Below are 21,398 nucleotides of genomic sequence, written 5' to 3'. Positions count from 1 at the left end.
GTTTTTCAACAAACATTAATCCCAAGCATAAAACAAGTTAGTGAATTTTGGACTCTTAAATACCATAATTAAAATTGAGTTAAATTGGATTCATTATCAAATGTTGATTTGGGTTCCAACCAAATTTGGTGGGCAGTGATTTTATATGTATATTCATTTTAGTACACAATTTTCATGAAAATTCATTCTCATCACTCATTCCTTTTTTTAGATTTTTTTTTTCAAAACAACTTGGGAAGGTTTTTCTATCAAAATTCAGATTATTTCTAATAAAATCGCATGTTTTTCGTTTTACTGCGAAAAATTAAAATTAATTTTTTTAAAATTAAAAATATAAAATGGTTTTAAAAAGTGAAGTTCTTTTATTAAAAAAATTAAAAATTAAAAAAATGATTAAAATTAAAATTTGCTATAAAGTTAATACTTAAAATGAGTGCACAATATCATTTGTTAGCTCGATTGATCAAATTGAAATCGCCAATAGCGGATGAATTGACTTTTAAAAATTTGTGGAAGCTAGAAAGAAAAGAGAAAAAAAAATAAACACAATGATTTAAAGTGGTTCGACCCCAATGCTTATTCCGCTACCTTAACTTTTCACTACTAAGGATTTTCCCAAATTCACTAATTTAACTAACTTTTGTGGATAATGTTTAACTTTACAACTCTCTTAAGGTTTCTACCCAAACCTTAAGATAAAACCCGCTCAAAAAGTAATACAAATAAACAAACAATGAATTAATCCTTACAAGAATGGATTGTTTGTCAATTTAGCACAAATGAAATAATAAAACACTTGAGCTAAATAAACAACAATGAAAGCTAGCAAGTGTGTACAAGAAAAGTATGAAAACTTTAAGTACAAAGATTGATTGATTGAAAAATTTTCTTTGATAATCTCTCTTGTTGTAGACCCTTTGGATGATGCTATTTGTACTCTTTAGGGTGTCTTTAGTATTAATTCTAAAAAGCACTTTTACGACAAAAGCATTCCTAAACAAGTTATTTTTTTAGAGAAAAAAAAAAGGTTTTTTCTAAGCCAAAAAGTGGTCGTAAATCACTTTTTTTAAAAGCTGAAAAATTTAACTTTTCCCCAAAAGTGATTTTTTCTCAAAAACACTTTTGAGAAGCAATGTTAAACTAAACCTTAATTGATTTCTAACCGTTGTGGTTGTTCAAATATTAAGTAGAGTTGTTGGGACGAAAATATAAGTGCATTGATGTCACATGCAATAACAAATATCAATATTTTTTCTACGAGTATCGGTACTAATAACATTTAATGTCTAATTTAGTGACCGTTGGAGCCATCAATATCGATACCAAATAGAAGGTATCAATATCGTGTCGATACTTGATAAATCCTTTAAAAGTTACAATGCCAATTTCGTATCGATACTAAAAAATGTACCGATAAAAAGTATACCACTATCGGTACTTAAAAAAATTTATCAATCCCCAATAAAAGGTATCGATACCGTATCAATACTTGATAAATACTCTGAAAAACAGAATGTCATTTTCGTATTGATCTTGAAAAATGTATTGATAAAAATTGGATAGATTTCTCCCGAATTTAAATCACTCCAAAATCATATGGAACTTAATATAATATGGAACCGCAATCAAAGATTTTTATTCACAAAATTATAAAATTTCAACTATGAGCAAAAACCAAATCCTAACATAATAAAATTTCAAAAATTAACAACGTTTCTAAAAATAAGATAAATGATTGGTTACCAAATAAAAATGATTTAGTGCCCCCCATTTAAGATGGATTGACGAGAATCAAGGATAAATGGTTCATTCCCTTATAAATTCTTCATTTCAAGCCTTCTCTTTCTCATACCAATTTTCCAAATATGAAGAATTCCCACATTTCTTGTCTTCTTTTCTTCTACCTTTTGCTGGTCTTAGCAACCTCTGATCTTATCCAAAAATCTTGCTATGAAGCTTCAAAAGGTAATCATGCTAATGTAAAGTTGGACTTTTGTGTATCAGGTTTTAAAGGGAATCCCAAAGCCAAAGCAGCCTATGGAGTTGCAGATTTGGTTTTAGTCTCCATTGAGACCGCCATAGCTAATGCCACGGCCATCGGCTCCAAAATATCCAAGCTTCTGGATAACAAACACGTTGGAATGTTTGCAAGGAACTGCTTGAAAGATTGCTCAGAGCTTTACTCTCTTGCAGGGTTTAGTTTAGAAACAGGTTTGGATGCTTTTCAGGCTGTAGATTATGGAACTGCTAATGCAGAAATAAGTGCTGCCTTGGATGCACCAGTGACTTGTGAAGACCAGTTCAAGGAGAAGAAAGGGTTGGTGTCCCCATTGACAAAGGAAAACAACAATTTCCGTCAGCTAACTGCAATCCCTCTTGCATTCATGAAAATGGTCCAGCAATGATGATAAGATTTGCTTGTTTATGTATTTACTGTCACTTCAATAATATTTTATCAGCATTTTGCTAGTGGTAAGGAGAGCTACCACACTACAATGCCATTAACCACCTAGTTCATAAATACATACATATATATATACGACTTAACTTTCATCATCAATGTAATACCATCATAACCACCTAGTTCATGCATATATTTTCTTACATATAGGGGTCACACGCCCGTGTGTCTACCCGTATGGAAAAAAATCAGGCTATTTTCCGAGCTTTATTTCTCACCCATTTGATCTTTTAACTTCATCATTTGTTCATTTTATAGCTATATCAATAATCATCATTTTCTTGTATTTCAGATAAATACATATAACCATACATAAGCATGCAAATCACTATTTCTTCTTGTCAATCACAATTTCGAATGATAGATTCATGCAAATGAGCTCAATATCATTATCTGTTTAATTTCTGTCACTTAAATTCACATACACATAATTTATTAACATAACCTGTCAAACATAATCTCTGAATGGTGAGATCACATAATTGAGCTCAATTTCACTGTTCAATATGTTTTATCACATAAAATTTACTTAACACTTACCACAATTTGTCAAATTAGAGAACGTCTTACGGAATCGAGTACTTCATTTTTGTATTGCCATAATATAACTATGGTCTTGCACATCGTCACATATCACACACCGAAGCTATAGCTCAGCTATGGTCTTACACGGAAGTAATAATAACATTTTCACATGTTGCCATGGTCAAACCATGGTCTTTTCTGTCAATTCATCACATATCACTAAACGAAAGTACTCATTCCTGCGTTATACTCAATTTTACCTTTTAGTTCTTCTTTTTCTCTTTCTTTTTTTTATTCATATGCTTGAGTATCGTTTTCAACATTATCGAAATTAGCTCAGTTGAGAAAGCATTCTTGTTTATAAGTAAAACAAATCTTATCAGAGTCGAGAGATATCACACTATCACAGGTTATATAATGGCATGTATTTCCAAACTTCACATATGCTACGTTCGGTCCGAGAACCAACTAAACCGTAGCTCTAATACCACTAAATGCAACACCCCTTACCCGTATCCAACATCGGAATAGGGTACGAGGCATTACCAAAACACATACACTTGTAAACGTATTTAACCGAGTTATAAAATTTCATCTAAATTAAAACTTTCAAAATTATTAACATGCTTTTATAACTCTTCACAATATATCCTCAAAATATTATAATATTAATAAATAGGTCCTACGAGACCCAATACATACTCATGGAATTCAATACTTCATTTCCATTTCATTCAATTCGCAATTTCTCATGCTCACAATTTAGATCATATCACTAGCAATTTCCATTTAATTCGCATACAATTCAATCTCATTAAGTTTAACACTAATACGTATTTACCATTTAGCTCAACGTTTATCGATTATACCATTCATTAACACATTTATGAAATTCTCAATTTTGCAATAAAAATATCACTTTAGCTTAAATAACAACATCATCCTAGTATAAATACACTACCACTTATCCATTTACTTTAATTCTTTTGGGCCCCTTTTGTCACTTACCATCCTTAATCAAGGGAACAGTTACGGAAAATTGAATACTTCACTTCCACTTTGCCATAGTATAACTATGGTCTTACGTATGATCACTTATCACTTGTCCCAGATCAGATAAGTGTAGCTAAGCTACCACTTATCACTTACCACTTGTCACTGATCAGATAAGTGTAGCTACAACTACCGCTTATCACTTGTCACTTGTCACTGATCAGATAAGTGTAGCTGAAGCTATCACTTATCACTTACCACTTGTCACTGATCAGATAAGTGTAGCTGAAGCTATCACTTATCACTTGCCACTTGTCACTGATCAGATAAGTGTAGCTAAGCTACCACTTATCACTTATCACTTATCACTAATCAAAAGTACTCAAATCCGACGTTCCGCTCAATTTGATCATTTATTCGGTTTTCACATTTTTATTTTATTCTCATTTCAACAATAAATCTATTTCATCATACATTATATAATTCATGAAATTAACATTTAATCATTAAATTTCAGCCATATGAACTTACTATTTAATGCATAACTTATAAATTTAACGTGGCATAATCTAGCCACTACTTGGCCAAAGCTTAAGCATGTACACCAAATATGTTAGCCAAATACACATATAGCATAAGCATTATAAGCATAGATGAGCACAACATTTATTCATGTATTAATAATATTTTCTACCCATTTGTCGAATTTAATGATCTCGAATCACCGTTCCGACACCTCTGAAAATTCAAGCCATTACATTTTTCCTCGTCAGATTTGTAGTCCCAAAACCACTGTTCTGATTAGACCCAAAATCGGGCTGTTACAAGGATCCCCTTGTTCGGTAGTTTCATGTTGCCAACAACTTTAGGATATGGTGAACGTGTAGTCGGCCAAGTGGTAAGGCTGTTACACATTGGATGTTGTCAAGTGTAGTACTGCTTTAACACTTCCTTTACTGGGTAGTGTAAGGTTGTTAGTTTGAGTGGTCCTCTTTTAAGAAATAAGTGTGTACCTAAAAAGCGAGTGGCCTCATAGAGAGCCCACTATTTAATAGGCGGCTTAGTGGAGGATGAAGCATGCAAGTGGCTAGCCATCCAATGACCAATTGGATGGTTTAAGGTAAAAGGTTATCCATGGGTGCTTCCAGGTTGCTTCTTGTGATGTCACATGCCCAAGTTGGGGTAGGGTATAATAAAATTCTTCAAATATCTATTTTTTTTGTAATCAGAGATTAGGTAAACCATTTAGTTATCACCCAACTTTTCATAAGTTTTCATTTTAATCACTTGTTAATTTGGGGTTGTCGTAACCATTTTTAGTTGAAATTCTAAAAACCAGCTTGATGATATTTCAAAACATAGAAATTTTCTATTTATAAGAACACAAGGGTTTTAAATTAAAATAATAGTCACCACTAATTTTTTTTACTAGATGTGATCGATCACCTACAAAATTACATTTTATAAAGAAATTTTAAGACCCTTTAAAAAAAATGATAATTTTAAGGTTCACATCGAAATCCAGAAAAATATTAAGTTTAAGAATTTGGTTACGCATAGCACTACACTAAAACGGGCTTTTAGCGGCGTTTCTAGCGACGTTTGGATAAAAAAGCCGTTAAAGATCGATCATTAGCGGCGCTTTCTGGAAAACGCCGCTGAAAATAAGCATTAGCGGCGTTTTCCAGAAAGCGCCGCAAAAAACCTAAGCCCAACGACGTCGTTTTCTGAGCATTCTGGGCTTTAGAGGCGATTTTGAGAAAGCGCTGCAAAAAAACCTAATCCCAACGATGCCGTTTTCTGAGCATTCAGGGATTTAGCGGTGTTTTTAAGAAAGCGCCGCAATGCTCAAGGCTTTAGCGGCGTTTTTGAGAAAGCGCCGCAAAAAAAACCTAAGCCCAACGATGCTGTTTTCTGAGCTTTCGGGGATTTAGCGGCGTTTTTAAGAAAGCGCCGCAAATGCTCAGGGCTTTAGCGGCATTTTTGAGAAAGTGCCGTAAAAAAAACCTAAGCCCAACGATGCCGTTTTCTGAGCATTCTGGGATTTAGCGGCGTTTTTAAAAAAGCGCCGCTAATGCTTGGGCTTTAGCAGCGTTTTTGAGAAAGCGCTGCAAAAAAACCTAAGCCCAGCGACGTTGTTTTCTGAGTAGTCGGGGATTTAGCGGCGTTTTTAAGAAAGCGCCGCTAATGCTCAGGGCTTTAGCGGCGTTTTTGAGAAAGCACCGCAAAAAAACCTAAGCCCAACGATGCTGTTTTCTGAGCATTTTCGGATTTAGCGGCGTTTTTAAGAAAGCGCTGCTAATGCTTGGGCTTTAGCGGTGTTTTTGAGAAAGCGCCGCAAAAAACCTAAGCCCAGCGACGCCGTTTTCTGAGCTTTCAGGGATTTAGCGGCGTTTTTAAGAAAGCGCCACAAAAAACCTAAGCCCAACGACGTCGTTTTCTGAGCTTTCAGGGATTTAGCGGCGTTTTTAAGAAAGCGCCGCTAATGCTCAGGGCTTTAGCGAACGCCGCAAAAAAAACCTAAGCCCAACGACGCCGTTTTCTAAGCTTTCGGGGATTTAACAGCGTTTTTGAGAAAGGGCCGCTAATGCTCAGGGCTTTAGTGGCGTTTTTGAGAAAGCGCCGCTAATGCTCAGGGATTTAAAATAATTTAAAATACTTGTTAAAAATGGAAAAATTAAAATACTATTATTTAAGATAATTTTAAAGTTTTTTGGATACATTACTGATTTTTTTAGTTTATATATTAAATAATTTCTTATATAATCGTAAAGAGATAGTGTTAAGGTTTAAAGGTTATGTGTTAAGGGTTTATGGGTAGGGTTTTAAGGTTCAAGTTTATGGTTTAGGGTTTAGATTAACTAGTGTTTTCTAATTTATATATTAATTAATTTCTTATATAATTGTAAAAGAGATAATATTAATTTGGTTCTTCAAAATCGTGTGAAGATTTGGTTCTTCAAAATCGATATAAGCTATATCCAAGGATATCCCCATCTTATCCCATCCCGGTTCAGTATTTTTAGTGCTCGGTTCAGTTTTTTTATCCAGTTCAGTTTTTTACGTGTTTTGCCTTGCCCCCGTGATCAAATAATTATATATGGATTTAGGGATTATGGTTTAAGGGTTGGGATTTAAGGTTTAGGGGTTAAGAGTTAGGGATTTAGGGGTTAGGATTTAGGGATTCAAGGGTCGGGTTAGGGTTTAGATTAATTAGTTTTTTTAATTTTTATATTAAATATATTTTTTATATAATTGTAAAAGAGATAATAATAATTTTAATATATTAAAATTATGAGTATAGTTTATATTATTTAAGAGATATATAATAGATAGACTTTATGTATATTGAATGACTAATTTAGGGTTTAAGGTTTATTTGAGATTTATTAAATGATACAATTTTATACAATTAATTAATACTTTTATATTTAAAAAATATTTAATCTAAACCATTTGATATATTTGATATGGATATATAGGTAATTATTTAATTTGGATAGGACCAGATTATAAGAAAAAAATATAAAAATAAAAATGATATGGGTATATAGGTAATTATTTAATTTAGATAATTCTAACTTAATAATTAATTACAATCATTTTATCATTTATTTTCTTATTAAAATGTTATTTTGTTCAAAATAAAATAATTTTTTACGGCGTTTTTTATCAAAAGATAAGTAATAGCGGCGTTTTTTTAAAAACGCCACAAAAAATAATTTTACTTTTAAAAATGGCACCGTTTTATCTCAAAATTCCCCCCTAAAACCCTGAAATTTTCCCCCCTAAAATTTGTATTATCAAAATACCTAAGTGTTTCTCTCTGCCACCACCGTTTCATTATCATCTTCCCCTCTCTCCCTATTTTTGCATACCTCTCAGAAGGGTTCATACTAAATTATGTGGATCCGAAAATGGAAACCCAGGACCAGGAGCAGAATGTTCGTCGATTATCAGTTCAGTAAGAGGAAACAAATGAAAACCCAGTAATTTCTTGCAGATACGATAATGGCTGAGTTTTTCTCATCTCAGGAGTTTTGTTCTCTACAGCAAAGCATCCAAAAACTAAGAATTTAATGGTGATTTTATCTCTTAAAGTGATACAATTTTATTAATACTAGTACTCTCTGCTAATACTTTTCAATTGCAGCCAGAAGATTTATGGATTAGGACACCTTATAAAGGAATAGTGATTTTTGCTCTGCCACGAGGAACTGGTATTGGGGAATTGACGAGTGACTTCAAAATCCATTTCCACAACCCCCGAGGAGATTTCTACTGGTCTGTAATGTTTCTGTGTTTTATATCTTAAAATAGCTTTGCCCAATTGATACTTCTTGTTTTCCCTTCTCTGTTGGTTAAATACAACAATGATAAAGAACAGAATGATACTGGAAGCCTCTGATATTGATGGTTTTAATAAGGTAAATGACATAAGGATACATGTTTCTTCAGTTTGCTAATAGTTTCTCGTATACCTTTTTGTTTCTCTTTCACTTTGCCTTTCATTTGCTTCCTCTCAGAAGGGCTCATACTAAATCATGTGGATCCAAAAATGGAAACCCAAGACCACCGTTTAACCTGGACTTGACTCTAAAGATTGGATTCTGGTTGTTGAAACACTCAATAATGTTCGTCGATTATCAGTATTCCATAAGGAAAGAATGCATAGTATGCTGTAAGTCTCCAATTCTTACTTGGTTATCTGACTAGAAAGACTAGAGAATCGGGTGTCTTAGATTTAATTTGACTAGTGCATTCTGTTCCTCGTTCTAATGTGCATTCTGTTCCTTAATTTTCAAGATTCATACAATTCATACGTTTTCAAATTTAATTAATGATATTAATCAAATATCGAGGAAACACAAAAGCAGTGAAAGGTGGGTAATTTCAGGGTATGTTCTTAACTATGTAAATTTAAAAGAGGCATTAAATGAGAACGAAGAATATACTGCACAAATTTTTATCTTGGTAAATTAAAAACGAGAAATTATAATTTGAATACTGTTACTTAGTGGGTGATTCTTTTGGAAGGAGTCTTTTGATGGGTCAATACTCGAGTATTAGATTGGTTTTTTTAATAATAGAAGATATTGTTTCTAATATTTTGTTGAGAATTAGTGTATTGTAAGTATGTGCTTGGTAGGGCTTGTTTTACAGAGTCAAGTTCAAGGGGTACTATGGTCGTACTGTTCCACGTCTGGTAGGCAGTTGGGATCTGATATGCTTACTGCTATTTTATTTATCTGGAAGGAAGTCCATTTTTTTTCCAGTCTTAATCATGTTCAATTTGTTTCATTGGTTTGGATGGTACCATTGTTTGCTATATTTGCAGCAACATAGTTCATATAGATTTCTATTAACTAAGTTCATTTAAAGTAGTTAGTGTCTAGCTATATATGGGTATTTTTGGTATATATGGTTTACAAAGCTACTGTTTTTTTTCCCTTTTTATCCCACCACTTTTTCATGCATACGGATGATTATTTGGATATCAACCTCTGATATCCTTGTTCACTTATTTTCATGATTGTTTGCTTTATTTTATAGGATTTGATAGATGTCCTGTCGTATTTTATGAATTTTCTTTTTTTATTCATTTGATTTTATCAGGGTGTTGAGGGAATTAAATAATATGGAATTGACAAATTGATACAAGTAGCTGCATCCCAACTAAGCGACCAGCTCCCAGAGTCACGGGAGGCTGCTCGAACCCTTCTTTTGGAGCTGCAAACTGTATATGAGAAGTCCCACGGTCTCTCAACTGTAGTATCTAAGAATCCAGAGATGGGCTCTTGGGAGAACTTTTGTCTGTCAAAGCTCTCTCCTTTAAGTGCACAAGCAGTGCTTCGTGTGACAACAAACATCGCTCGGGAAGGTCTCGTTATTGGTTCCTAACGGTGAGTTTTATATCGACCATATATGAGTTTGTAGCAAGTAATGTCTTCTTTTTAATTTTGGCCACAAATATATGAGCTTTAGTGAGCAGAGTCTACAGTCACCTATTATTGTTTTGGCTTTGGTTTTGTCCTTTTTCCTTGTAAATTCTCTTGAATCATCGTCTCCCATCTTGGTTAAGAGATTAGTCAGATTGGAATTGAAATCGAATTAATGATATTCTTTGCATACGGTTCCCGAAAATAGTATACATTTGCTTCAGCTTTCCTTCTATTTTTTTTGCGCTTAATCTTGTAGCTGAATGTTCTATCATATATGTTACATAATACCGTGTATACATGCTCTGAACTGATGACATATAATAGTGTTATTGTTTGCTAGTCTAATTTATTAAATCTTCACTCTCTATTTTTATATATATATTTAGAAATGAGGTATGATGTTTTAAATATATGACAAGAAGTTTTAATTTTTTTTAATATACTTGTATTATATATAGATATAGATATATGTATGTATGTATGTATGTATGTATGTATGTATCTAATATACCCATGCTAAATCTGGGTAACTTGTCTAAGAGTTTGGGTTTAGTTTAGAAGTCTTTATCATATGTTTACATCTTTTTAACATCTTTAACGTGTCTAACGATATAGATATATATGTATGCATGTATCTAATATATATTTTTTATTTTTAACATCTCTCTTGTTTACCAAGTTTGTTGGTTTATTTGATCATTTGGTTTTGCATCCTTTAGATATTGAAGGCGTAGCAGTGGATTCAATCTCTTCAAGCTGGAAAAGCCAAGGCTTAGCACTTCTTCAAGTGGAATGTTATTTAATGTTGCATTCCATGGTCGTTTATCTTAGTTAGAACTGGAATTTGGTGTTATTGAAACAGAGTTTTGTAGCTACCTTGTGTACTAGCTTCTTTAACCATGATTGTTAATTATTACGTGCTTTGTATCTTCTTTTATAATTGGCCGAGTTAATATAGATCAGATGAGCTGTGAGGTAGATTATTCATTTATTTAAACATAATATATAAATTCTAAATTTAAATTCATTAATTTTTATTTTTAGTTTTAAAGTTAAAATTTTAATAGAAAATTTAATTTAATTAATATTTTTTATCCTTAAAATGTATATAGTTTAAAGTTTAAGTTTCAAAAATAAAACATAATTTAATATTTATAATAGAAATAAATATTATTTAATTAAAATATTTTTTTAAAGGTCATGTTCTTTAGCGGCGTTTGTGGAAAAAGCGCGGCTAAAGGTCTTGTTCTATAGCGGCGTTTGTGGGAAAAGCGCTGCTAAAGGTCTTGTTCTTTAGCGGCGTTTTTGGAAAAAGCGCGGCTAAAGGTCTTGTTCTATAGCGGCGTTTGTGGGAAAAGCGCCGCTAAAGGTCTTGTTCTTTAGCGGCGTTTATTTCTAAAAATGCCGCAAAAGTTTGCGGCATTGTCAATAGTGGCATTTTTTGTGGCACTATTGAAAGCTTGTGGCGCTAAAGGCAAAAAAAACGCCGCTAAAAGCATGTTTTGGTGTAGTATAGGGAAGGTTATAGCAGCCCAACAACGCCCAAAATTAATACCTCGTTAATTACATGTTATCCAAAATTTTAAAATTTCAAAATATGAAATCTAATATTTATTTGTGATTCGTCGAAGTATTCACATATAATAAAATAATTTTATTTTTCGGGTGAATTAAAATCTCATAATGAAATGATTTACCATATTTTTTAGTGTCCATGAAAATACTGAAAATTTATCTTTTATTAATAAAAACTCATGAATTTACTCGACTTGAAAAAGAGTATCCCGTTATTAGTAAACATCAATAAACTCCCCCCTGAAACAACGAAGGATTCATCGTCCAATAAAGAGGACTTTTTTCTTTCTTTGCCTTTTTTAGATTTAATTAAATGGGTTGTGGATGGTGAGATTGAAGTGGCGGAATGGTTGTTGGAGGTTTGAGGGAGAGGCTTTAAGTTTGGTTTAGGGGTCAGTTGGGAGTTGATAGTGGTGAAGATAGTGATTGAAGTTGGGTTAGTGAGGTGCCAAGGAAGGTTTGGTGGTGGCTTAGATATGCGGTGGCGATGGAAGTAATGGGTTAAGGGTGAAGTCGGATTGTTTTGAATCTTGAGGGAAGCTGAAAAAGCATGCTTTTCTTGCTCTGAATTCATAAAAATGCAGCTAACCTCCTTTTGATCGATTTTTGGATGCTGCTATATAAGAGCTTGGAGAGAAGGAGCATGAGCTCCTCATAGAGCTGCGGTGGCATGGCTGTGCTGGCCTTGTGCGGAATGGTGCCGAGTAATGTACTGCTCTAGGCGGTTGTTGCCAGTGTCCTTGTGCAGGTAGCTGGCCACTTAGAGGACATCACTTGTCTCAACAGTTGTGTGAAATTTGGGATGTAATTGTGTAAACCTTGAGAAATGTGGGGGCTGTTATTGTAAATTTTTAACTTTTTATTTTTATTTAATCTTTGTTAAAAATACTTTATAAAAGAAAAAAGAAAAAAAAGAAACTAGTGGGCTTAAAACTTATCCAATAAAAAGAAAAAATGGTTTAAATGTCCAATTAACTCAAAATTATGCCAACTATGACTTTAAAATTTTTCAACGAACATTAATCCCAAGCATTTAACAAGTTACTGAATTTTGGACTCTTAAATACCATAATTAAAATTGAGTTAAATTGGATTCATTATCAAATATTGATTTGGGTTCCAAACAAATTTGGTGGGAAATGATTTTATATGTATATTCATTTTAGTACACAATTTTCATGAAAATTCATTCTCATCACTCATTCCTTTTTTTAGAATTAATTTTATTGAGAAAAATTAAAATTATCTTTTAAAAAATTAAAAATATAAAATGATTTTAAAAAGTGAAGTTTTTTCATTAAAAAAATTAAAATTAAAAAATTGATTAAAATTAAAATTTGCTATAACGTTAATACTTAAAATGAGTGCACAACATCATTTGTTAGCTCGATTGATCAAATTGAAATCGCCAATAGGGGGTGAATTGACTTTTAAAAATTTGTGGAAGCTAGAAAGAAAAGAGGGAAAGAATGAACACAATGATTTAAAGTGGTTCGATCCCAATACTTATTCCACTACCTTAACTTTCCACTACTAAGGTTTTTCCCAAATTCACTAATTTAACTAACTTTTGAGGAAAAATGTTTAACTTTACAACTCTCTTAAGGCTTCTATCCAAACCTGAAAATAAAACCCGCTCAAAAGGTAATACAAATAAACAAACAATCAATTAATCCTTACAAGAATGAATTGTTTGTCAATTTAGCACAAATGAAATAATAAAACACATGAGCTAAATGAACAACTATGAAAGCTAACAAGTGTGTACAAGAAAAGTATGAAAACTTTAAGTACAAAGATTGATTGATTAAAATTTTTGCTTTGATAATCTCTCTTGTTTTTGTAGACCCTTTGGATGATGATATTTATACTCTTTAGGGTGTCTTTAGTATGAATTCTAAGAATCACTTTTACGATAAAAGCATTCCTAAACAAGTTATTTTTTTAGAGAAAAAAAATGGTTTTTTCTATATCAAAAAGTGGTCATAAAGCGCTTTTTTCAAAAGTTGTTTAGCTTTTCCAAAAAGTGATTTTTTCTCAAAAACACTTTTGAGAAGTAATGTTAAACTAAACCTTAATTGGTTTCCAACCGTTGTAGTTGTTGGAATATTGAATAGAGTTGTTGGAATGAAAATATAAGTGCATTGATGTCACATGCAATAACAAATATCAATATTTTTTCTACGAGTATCGGTACTAATAACATTTAATGTCTAATTTAGTGACCGTTGGAGCCATCAATATCGAAACCAAATAGAAGGTATCGAAATCGTGTCGATACTTGATAAATACTTTGGAAGTTATAATGCCAATTTCGTATCGATACTAAAAAATGTACCGATAAAAAGTATACCACTATTGGTACTTAAAAAAAATTATCAATCCCCAACAAAAGGTATTGATACTGTATCAATACTTGATAAATACTCTGAAAAACAAAATGTCATTTTCGTATTGATATTGAAAAATGTATTGATAAAAATTGGATAGATTTCTCCCGAATTTAAATCACTCCAAAATCATATGGAACTTAATATAATATGGGACAGCAATCAAAGATTTTTGTTCACAAAATTATAAAATTTCAAGTATGAGCAAAAACCAAATCCTAACATAATAAAATTTCAAAAATTAACAACGTCTCTGAAAATAAGATAAATGATTGGTTACCAAATAAAAATGATTTAGTGCCCCCCATTTAAGATGGATTGACGAGAATCAAGGATAAATGGTTCATTCCCTTTTAAATTCTTCATTTCAAGCCTTCTCTTTCTCATACCAATTTTCCAAATATGAAGAATTCCCACATTTCTTGTCTTCTTTTCTTCTACCTTTTGCTGGTCTCAGCAAACTCTGATCTTATCCAAAAATCTTGCTATGAAGCTTCAAAGGGTAATCCTGCTAATATAAAGTTGGACTTTTGTGTATCAGCTTTTGAAGGGAATTGTTGAAAGCTGGACTGCAATGCAACATGGGGCCAAAAGCTTGCTACTGTCGAGACCAGCAGCTATCGAGCTTAGCTCATTTTGCTTGGTGCGCACGAATGGTTTTTGAACCGAATGAAGCAACCAACTTTGCTGCTTTGTTTTGATGTAATTTGGTTCAGTTCAACTTTAGTTTGTTTGTAATGCTAGTTAAACTTAAGTTAGTGACAAGATCTTTTGATGTAATGGCTGATTGGTCAGCTATGTTTGATTATTTTTTGGCTAGTGATTAGGTTTGTATTAGTTGGGCCAGTTAAATACATTAGGTAACTGTCAATGTACAATGTAACTCTTTTATATATTTCAAGTTGAATGAAAAATGATGTGTGTTCAGTCACAACATTGCTGAGTATTTTGATTTTTGACCAAATTTTTGCTTTGCTTTGCCTCGATTCTTCTTGCTTCAGTCTTGCAAACACTGAGTTGCAACTTTGTTTTGATGTTTGCTGCTGCCATTGTTCCAACAAATGGTATCATGAGCCCGAGTCTTTGAGGGGCCTTTGTATGCAATCTGTTGTGTTCGAATCAAAACCAACAGCAAGTTCAAAATTTGGTAAGATTGAAGCATTTAAAATCAGTTTAGCAGAATGAGTTTCACTCCACCACCTCCACCAGTGTTCACTGGAGAAAACTATCACATTTGGATAGTTAAAATGAAGACTTATCTCCAGGCACATGATCTTTGGAGTGTGATCGAGAATGATGCTGAACCACCTCCATTGAAAGCCAATCCCACCATTGCACAGATGAGGCAACATACTGAGGAGCGAGCCAAGAAGCATAAGGCTATGGCCTGCTTGCAAAATGGAGTCTCTGATGTGATATTTACTCGCATCATGGCCTGTGACTCACCTAAGCAGGCTTGGGAGAAGCTGAAGGAGGAGTTCATGGGGACTGATAAGACAAGGCAACAGCAAGTAATCAACCTCAGGAGAGACTTTGAAAATTTGAGGATGAAGGAGTCTGAGACCATCAAGCAGTACTCAGACAGGATAATGGCCATTGTCAACAGCATTAGGCTCCTGGGAGTGGACTTCACAGAGAGCAGAGTTGTTGAAAAGGTTATTACAACTCTCCCTGAGAAATTTGAGTCTAAAATCTCTTCACTTGAGGACTCGAGGGACTTATCAGCCATTTCATTGTCTGAGCTGATAAATTCCCTGTATGCACTTGAGCAAAGGAGGGCAAATAGGCAGGAGGAGAATCCTGAAGCTGCTTTTCAGGCTAAAGCCAGTGAAGGCTCGAGTGTGAGTGCAAAAGGCAAGAAGCCTTGGCACAATAGAAGGGTCAAGTCAGGAAGAGATGAAGCAAAAAGGGTGTTCCCACCATGTGTTCATTGCAAGAAGACAACACATTCAGAAAAGTATTGCTGGTTTAGGCCAGATATTCAGTGTAGAAAATGCAAGCAGTTTGGCCATGTGGAGAAGGTGTGCAAGGGCAAACCAAGGGAGGCTACTCTGCAACAAGCTAGACCTGCTGAGGACATTCAAGCTCAGGAGGAGCAAGTGTTCACAGCAACTTGTTTTGTTGGCACAACCAAGGCCAGCAATGATTGGCTACTAGACAGTGGCTGCTCACACCATATGGCAGCAGATGAGAAGCTGTTCAAAAGCCTAGACAGAAGCTTCCACTCGAAGATTAGAATTGGAGATGGTAGGCTGATTGGGGCTAAAGGCAAGGGCAGTGTGTTGATTAGCACTGGTTCAGGTAACAAGCTGATCTCAGATGTGTTTTTTGTACTTGACTTAGACCAGAATTTGCTTAGTGTAGGCCAATTAGTTGAAAAGGGCTATACATTGGTTTTTAAGGATGGTTGCTGTACTGTTCAAGACATGAATGGTCTGGAGTTAGTCACAATCTCTATGACTGATAGGTGCTTCATGCTGGATGTTAGCCAAATAGAAAGAAAGGCATACACCAGCCTTGTTGAAAGCACTGACTTGTGGCATAGGAGACTAGGCCATGCAAATTTTAGATCCATCGATCAGTTACATAGGCTGAGTCTGGTTGATGACATTTCAAAAATTGAAGCTAGTGGGAATGTTTGTGAGGTTTGTCAGCTTGGTAAGCAGGCTAGACTGCCTTTTCCTGCTGATAGTGCTTGGAGAGCTCAAGACAAGCTCGAATTGGTGCACTCTGATGTTTGTGGCCCTATGAGAACACCTTCAATCAGTGAGAACAGGTACTTTGCCTTGTTTATAGATGATTTAACAAGGTTGTGCTGGGTCTACTTCTTGAAGCAAAAGTCAGAAGTGTTTGAAGCCTTCTGCAAATTCAAGGCTTATGCTGAAAATCAGTCAGGCTGCAAAATTAGAGCCTTGAGGACTGATAATGGCTCTGAATATGTGTTTGAGAAATTTCAGAAGCTTTGTGACAGTGCTGGGATTCACCATCAGCTCACAACAGTCTATACCCCTCAACAGAATGGAGTCTGTGAGAGAAAGAATAGGACTGTACTGAACATGGCCAGGTGCCTCTTGTTTCAAGGCAAGCTTCCAAGTCAGTTTTGGGCTGAGGCAGTCAACACCTCAGTGTATCTGCTCAACAGACTGCCAACTAGAGCAGTCAAGGATAATACTCCTTTTGAGGCTTGGCATGGAGTCAAACCTGTGGTAACACACTTAAAAGTGTTTGGCTGTGTATGTTATGCACTTATTCCAGTAGAGAAAAGGACCAAGCTTGAGAGCAGAGCAACCCCAGGAATCTTTGTTGGCTACAGCAGCAACAAGAAGGGCTATAGAGTGTATGATCCTACAGCAAAGAAGGTTTTAGTCAGCAGGGATGTTAAGTTTGATGAGGAAAAGGTGTGGAATTGGAATGGTGTTGTGGCTGACTTGTCTGAATTGGACCAGTTAGACTTGGTTGCTGAACCTGCAGAAGAAGGACCAAGTAATGATGCTGTCGATGATATACCAGTGAGGGGCACCAGAACTTTGGCCGATGTCTATCAGAGGTGCAATGTTGCTGTGATTGAGCCCTCAGACTTTGAAGAGGCTGCTAAGAACAGAAGCTGGATGAAAGCTATGGAAGCTGAGTTGGAAATGATCAACAAAAATCAGACTTGGGAGTTGGTGAGCAGACCAGAACACAAGAGGGTCATAGGAGTTAAATGGGTGTATCGGGCCAAGTACAATGCTGATGGCTCACTGAACAAGCACAAGGCCAGGCTTGTGGTGAAGGGCTACAATCAGCAGTATGGTGTTGACTACCTAGAAACTTTTGCTCCAGTGGCAAGACTTGATACAATTAAGCTGCTGTTTGCTTTAGCAGCTCAGAAGCAGTGGAGAGTTCACCAATTGGATGTCAAATCAGCATTCCTGAATGGTTTTCTCAAGGAGGAGATCTTCATCGAGCAACCTGAAGGTTTTGAAGTTGTTGGACATGAAGACAAAGTGTATAAGTTGAGAAAGGCCCTCTATGGCCTGAAACAGGCACCAAGGGCCTGGTATGACAGAGTTGATGCCTACCTGACCAAACTTGGATTTGTAAAGAGCCTTAGTGAGCCTACTTTATATGTTAAAAGGTCAGAACATGAAACCTTGCTGATAGTCTCCTTGTATGTGGATGATTTGCTTGTGACATGGAGCAAAATCGAGCTCATTGATCAGTTCAAGGTCCAAATGTAGCAAGTGTTTGAGATGACAGATTTGGGGATCATGACTTACTTCCTTGGCATGGAAGTGCACCAATCTGATCGAGGTATCTTCATCAGCCAACACTCATTTGCTTTGAAGATCCTAGACAAATTTTGCATGCATAACTGTAAAGCAGTCAGCACACATGTGGCTCAAGGAGAAAAGCTGACTAGCAGTGGTGATCAGCAGAAGGTTGATGAGAGGCACTATCGAAGCCTAGTTGGTTGTCTGTTGTATCTAACAGCAACCAGGCCAGATATCATGTTTGGTGTCAGCCTGTTATCGAGATTTATGCATTGTTGCAATGAGGCACATTTGAAGGCAGCAAAGAGGATCCTTAGATACATCAAGGGCACTGCTAGTTTTGGTGTAATGTTTGAAAGTCAGAACCAACTGAAACTAGAAGGCTACTCTGACAGCGACTGGGCAGGATCTCTCGATGATATGAAGAGTACCTCTGGATACTTCTTCACACTTGGATCGGGCATGTTTTGCTGGAGTTCTAAGAAGCAACAAACTGTTGCTCAGTCCACAGCTGAAGCAGAGTACATTGCTGCAGCAGGAGCAGTTAATCAGGCCATTTGGCTAAGAAAGCTGCTTTATGATCTTAATGAAACTCAAGATGAAGCAACTGAAATCTGGGTGGACAATCAGTCTGCAGTTGCAATAGCCAAGAACCCTGTGTTCCATGGCAAGACTAAGCATTTTAAGATCAAATTGCATTTTGTTAGAGAGGCTGAACAAGCAAAGGAAGTCAGCCTTGTGCATTGCAGCTCAGGAGCACAATTAGCTGACATAATGACCAAGCCCTTAGGGGCTGCTCGATTTGAATCTTTGAGAAGTGCAATTGGAATGTGTTGCATACAGTCCAAGGAGGAGTGTTGAAAGCTGGACTGCAATGCAACATGGAGCCAAAAGCTTGCTACTGTCGAGACCAGCAGCTATCGAGCTTAGCTCATTTTGCTTGGTGCGCACGAATGGTTTTTGAACCGAATGAAGCAACCAACTTTGCTGCTTTGTTTTGATGTAATTTGGTTCAGTTCAACTTTAGTTTGTTTGTAATGCTAGTTAAACTTAAGTTAGTGACAAGATCTTTTGATGTAATGGCTGATTGGTCAGCTATGTTTGATTATTTTTTGGCTAGTGATTAGGTTTGTATTAGTTGGGGCAGTTAAATACATTAGGTAACTGTCAATGTACAATGTAACTCTTTTATATATTTCAAGTTGAATGAAAAATGATGTGTGTTCAGTCACAACATTGCTGAGTATTTTGATTTTTGACCAAATTTTTGCTTTGCTTTGCCTCGATTCTTCTTGCTTCAGTCTTGCAAACACTGAGTTGCAACTTTGTTTTGATGTTTGCTGCTGCCATTGTTCCAACAGGAATCCCAAAGCCAAAGCAGCCTATGGAGTTGCAGATTTGGTTTTAGTCTCCATTGAGACCGCCATAGCTAATGCCACGGCCATCGGCTCCAAAATATCCAAGCTTCTGGATAACAAACGCGTTGGAATGTTTGCAAGGAACTGCTTGAAAGATTGCTCAGAGCTTTACTCTCTTGCAGGGTCTAGTTTAGAAGCAGGTTTGGATGCTTTTCAGGCTGTAGATTATGGAACTGCTAATGCAGAAATAAGTGCTGCCTTGGATGCACCAGTGACTTGTGAAGACCAGTTCAAGGAGAAGAAAGGGTTGGTGTCCCCATTGACAAAGGAAAACAATAATTTCTGTCAGTTAACAGCAATCCCTCTTGCATTCATGAAAATGGTCCAGCAATGATGATAACACTTGCTTGTTTATGTATTTACTGTCACTTCAATAATATTTTATCAGCATTTTGCTAGTGATAAGGAGAGCTACCATACTACAATGCCATTAACAAAACACTGAAAAATAACACTAGAAAACAGCGTAAATCTCCCAACAATCCCCATTACAGATCACCAAAAACAGCCTTCAAAAGTTATGTTCAGTTTTGTGCTTCAATCTAGTTTTATGAAATGAGCTTCTAATATTAAATATGTCAAATTTATTATTTTATATAGACTCAAAAATATTATGAAATGAACTTCTAATGTTTTTTTTTCTTTAGTATTAACTTATTTTTTTATTAATTTGACTCTTGACTTTTTAAATTTAGTTGAGTAGTTATTTTTTTTGGATGGAAATTGATTGAATTGTTGAATATTTATCTGATGTGATATTTTGTTTACTAGTTTACGTGTATTTTATTATTGATGTGAATAATTTTTAAAAAATTTTATGCATTTTTTGAAAATTTTAATTTTTTTATAAAGTTTACATGGATTTCCATGTTGGTTGCCAAGTCAAAAGTCTTTAAAATGTTAATGGTCTAATCCACGTTTCCATTCACAAAACAGAGCCACTTGCAACAATTTATTTTACTATAATTTACGCTTCACACTGGACCAAACCAATTGATTTGGAACCTATATGAAATAATTAGTTACATTATTACCCAAATAGATAACGTTTTAAATGCCTTTATTTTCTTTTGGATCTTAAATTCTTTTTATGTTTTATCTCAACTTTTTAGAATTATTTTGCAAGTGACTTGAAAGAGGAAAGATGATACTCTTTTTCTTATTTTAATATCTCACATGGGATAGCCGATAGGTTATAAATGGCTAAAAATAAATTTTTGTTTTTTTAATTTTTAGATTTAGGACTACATTGATAGATTTTGCAAATATTTAGGGCCAAATTTATTGATTTTTTATAATTAGAACTGAAATGGTAAATTTTGTAAACATTAATGATTAAATTTGTTGAATTTTTTATATTTAAGATTAAATTAATAAAATATGTAAACATTAGAGGGCTAATTTTGTTACTAGACTAATATAAAAAGCACACGTTAGCTCAGAATAGTTAAAATATTTAATTTTGAACAGTTCAGTGACTAAATCGAAAAAATTAATAGTTGAGTGACTAGAATAGAACAAAAGGCATAATTGGGCATTTTTATAGTTTACTTTTTTTTTATTAGATTTCCGCGTGTCCTTATTTTATGGTGGCAAATGGCATCATTCTAAAAACGCCAACAAAGCCTATTTACCAAATTTGTATCCTTGTTTTGCTTTAGTGTGTATATGTATATTAGACTAGAATTAGAATAGATATATGAGTTATGGTACATACGATTTTTAATAATTTTTTATTTTATATTAAAATATTTATATTCTTCTTAAAAGTTAATTAATATTATTATAATTAATTTCTGTATAATATAGGATTATAATTAATGTTTTATATAGATGTATAT

At 34.5% G+C, this 21,398-nt stretch overlaps 1 protein-coding gene and 1 long non-coding RNA gene across 3 annotated transcripts; both read left to right on the top strand.

Annotated features, from left to right (window-relative positions):
- The first annotated feature begins 1,854 nt into the window (after positions 1–1,854).
- Positions 1,855–19,891, top strand: LOC107956668 (putative invertase inhibitor). Its single transcript, XM_041096829.1, has 2 exons — positions 1,855–2,054; positions 19,541–19,891. The coding sequence occupies exons 1-2, from the start codon at positions 1,866–1,868 to the stop codon at positions 19,889–19,891; spliced, it is 540 nt and encodes a 179-aa protein (XP_040952763.1). The 5' UTR covers positions 1,855–1,865.
- Positions 7,753–10,899, top strand: LOC107956048 (uncharacterized). Of its 2 annotated transcripts, XR_005915725.1 has the most exons (5): positions 7,753–8,061; positions 8,133–8,406; positions 8,506–8,660; positions 9,596–9,882; positions 10,641–10,899. It is a non-coding gene; the product is annotated as an uncharacterized lncRNA (long non-coding RNA). The 2 variants fall into 2 exon arrangements; XR_005915726.1 differs by lacking the exon at positions 10,641–10,899 and having other exon boundaries at positions 7,755–8,061; positions 8,509–8,660; positions 9,596–10,244.
- Positions 19,892–21,398: the final 1,507 nt, after the last annotated feature.

This window comes from Gossypium hirsutum, chromosome D07 (genome assembly GCF_007990345.1).
Source record: "Gossypium hirsutum isolate 1008001.06 chromosome D07, Gossypium_hirsutum_v2.1, whole genome shotgun sequence".
NCBI lineage: Eukaryota > Viridiplantae > Streptophyta > Magnoliopsida > Malvales > Malvaceae > Gossypium > Gossypium hirsutum.
This window is presented reverse-complemented; position numbering and strand designations above follow the sequence as displayed.

Excerpts from the sequence above, each read along its gene's own strand:
- LOC107956668 (XM_041096829.1), top strand. The coding sequence starts at position 1,866 with ATGAAGAATTCCCACATTTCTTGTCTTCTTTTCTTCTACCTTTTGCTG. Across the intron at positions 2,055-19,540 it reads CCTATGGAGTTGCAGATTTG|GTTTTAGTCTCCATTGAGAC; the intron begins GTTTTAGTCTCC and ends GTTGCAGATTTG.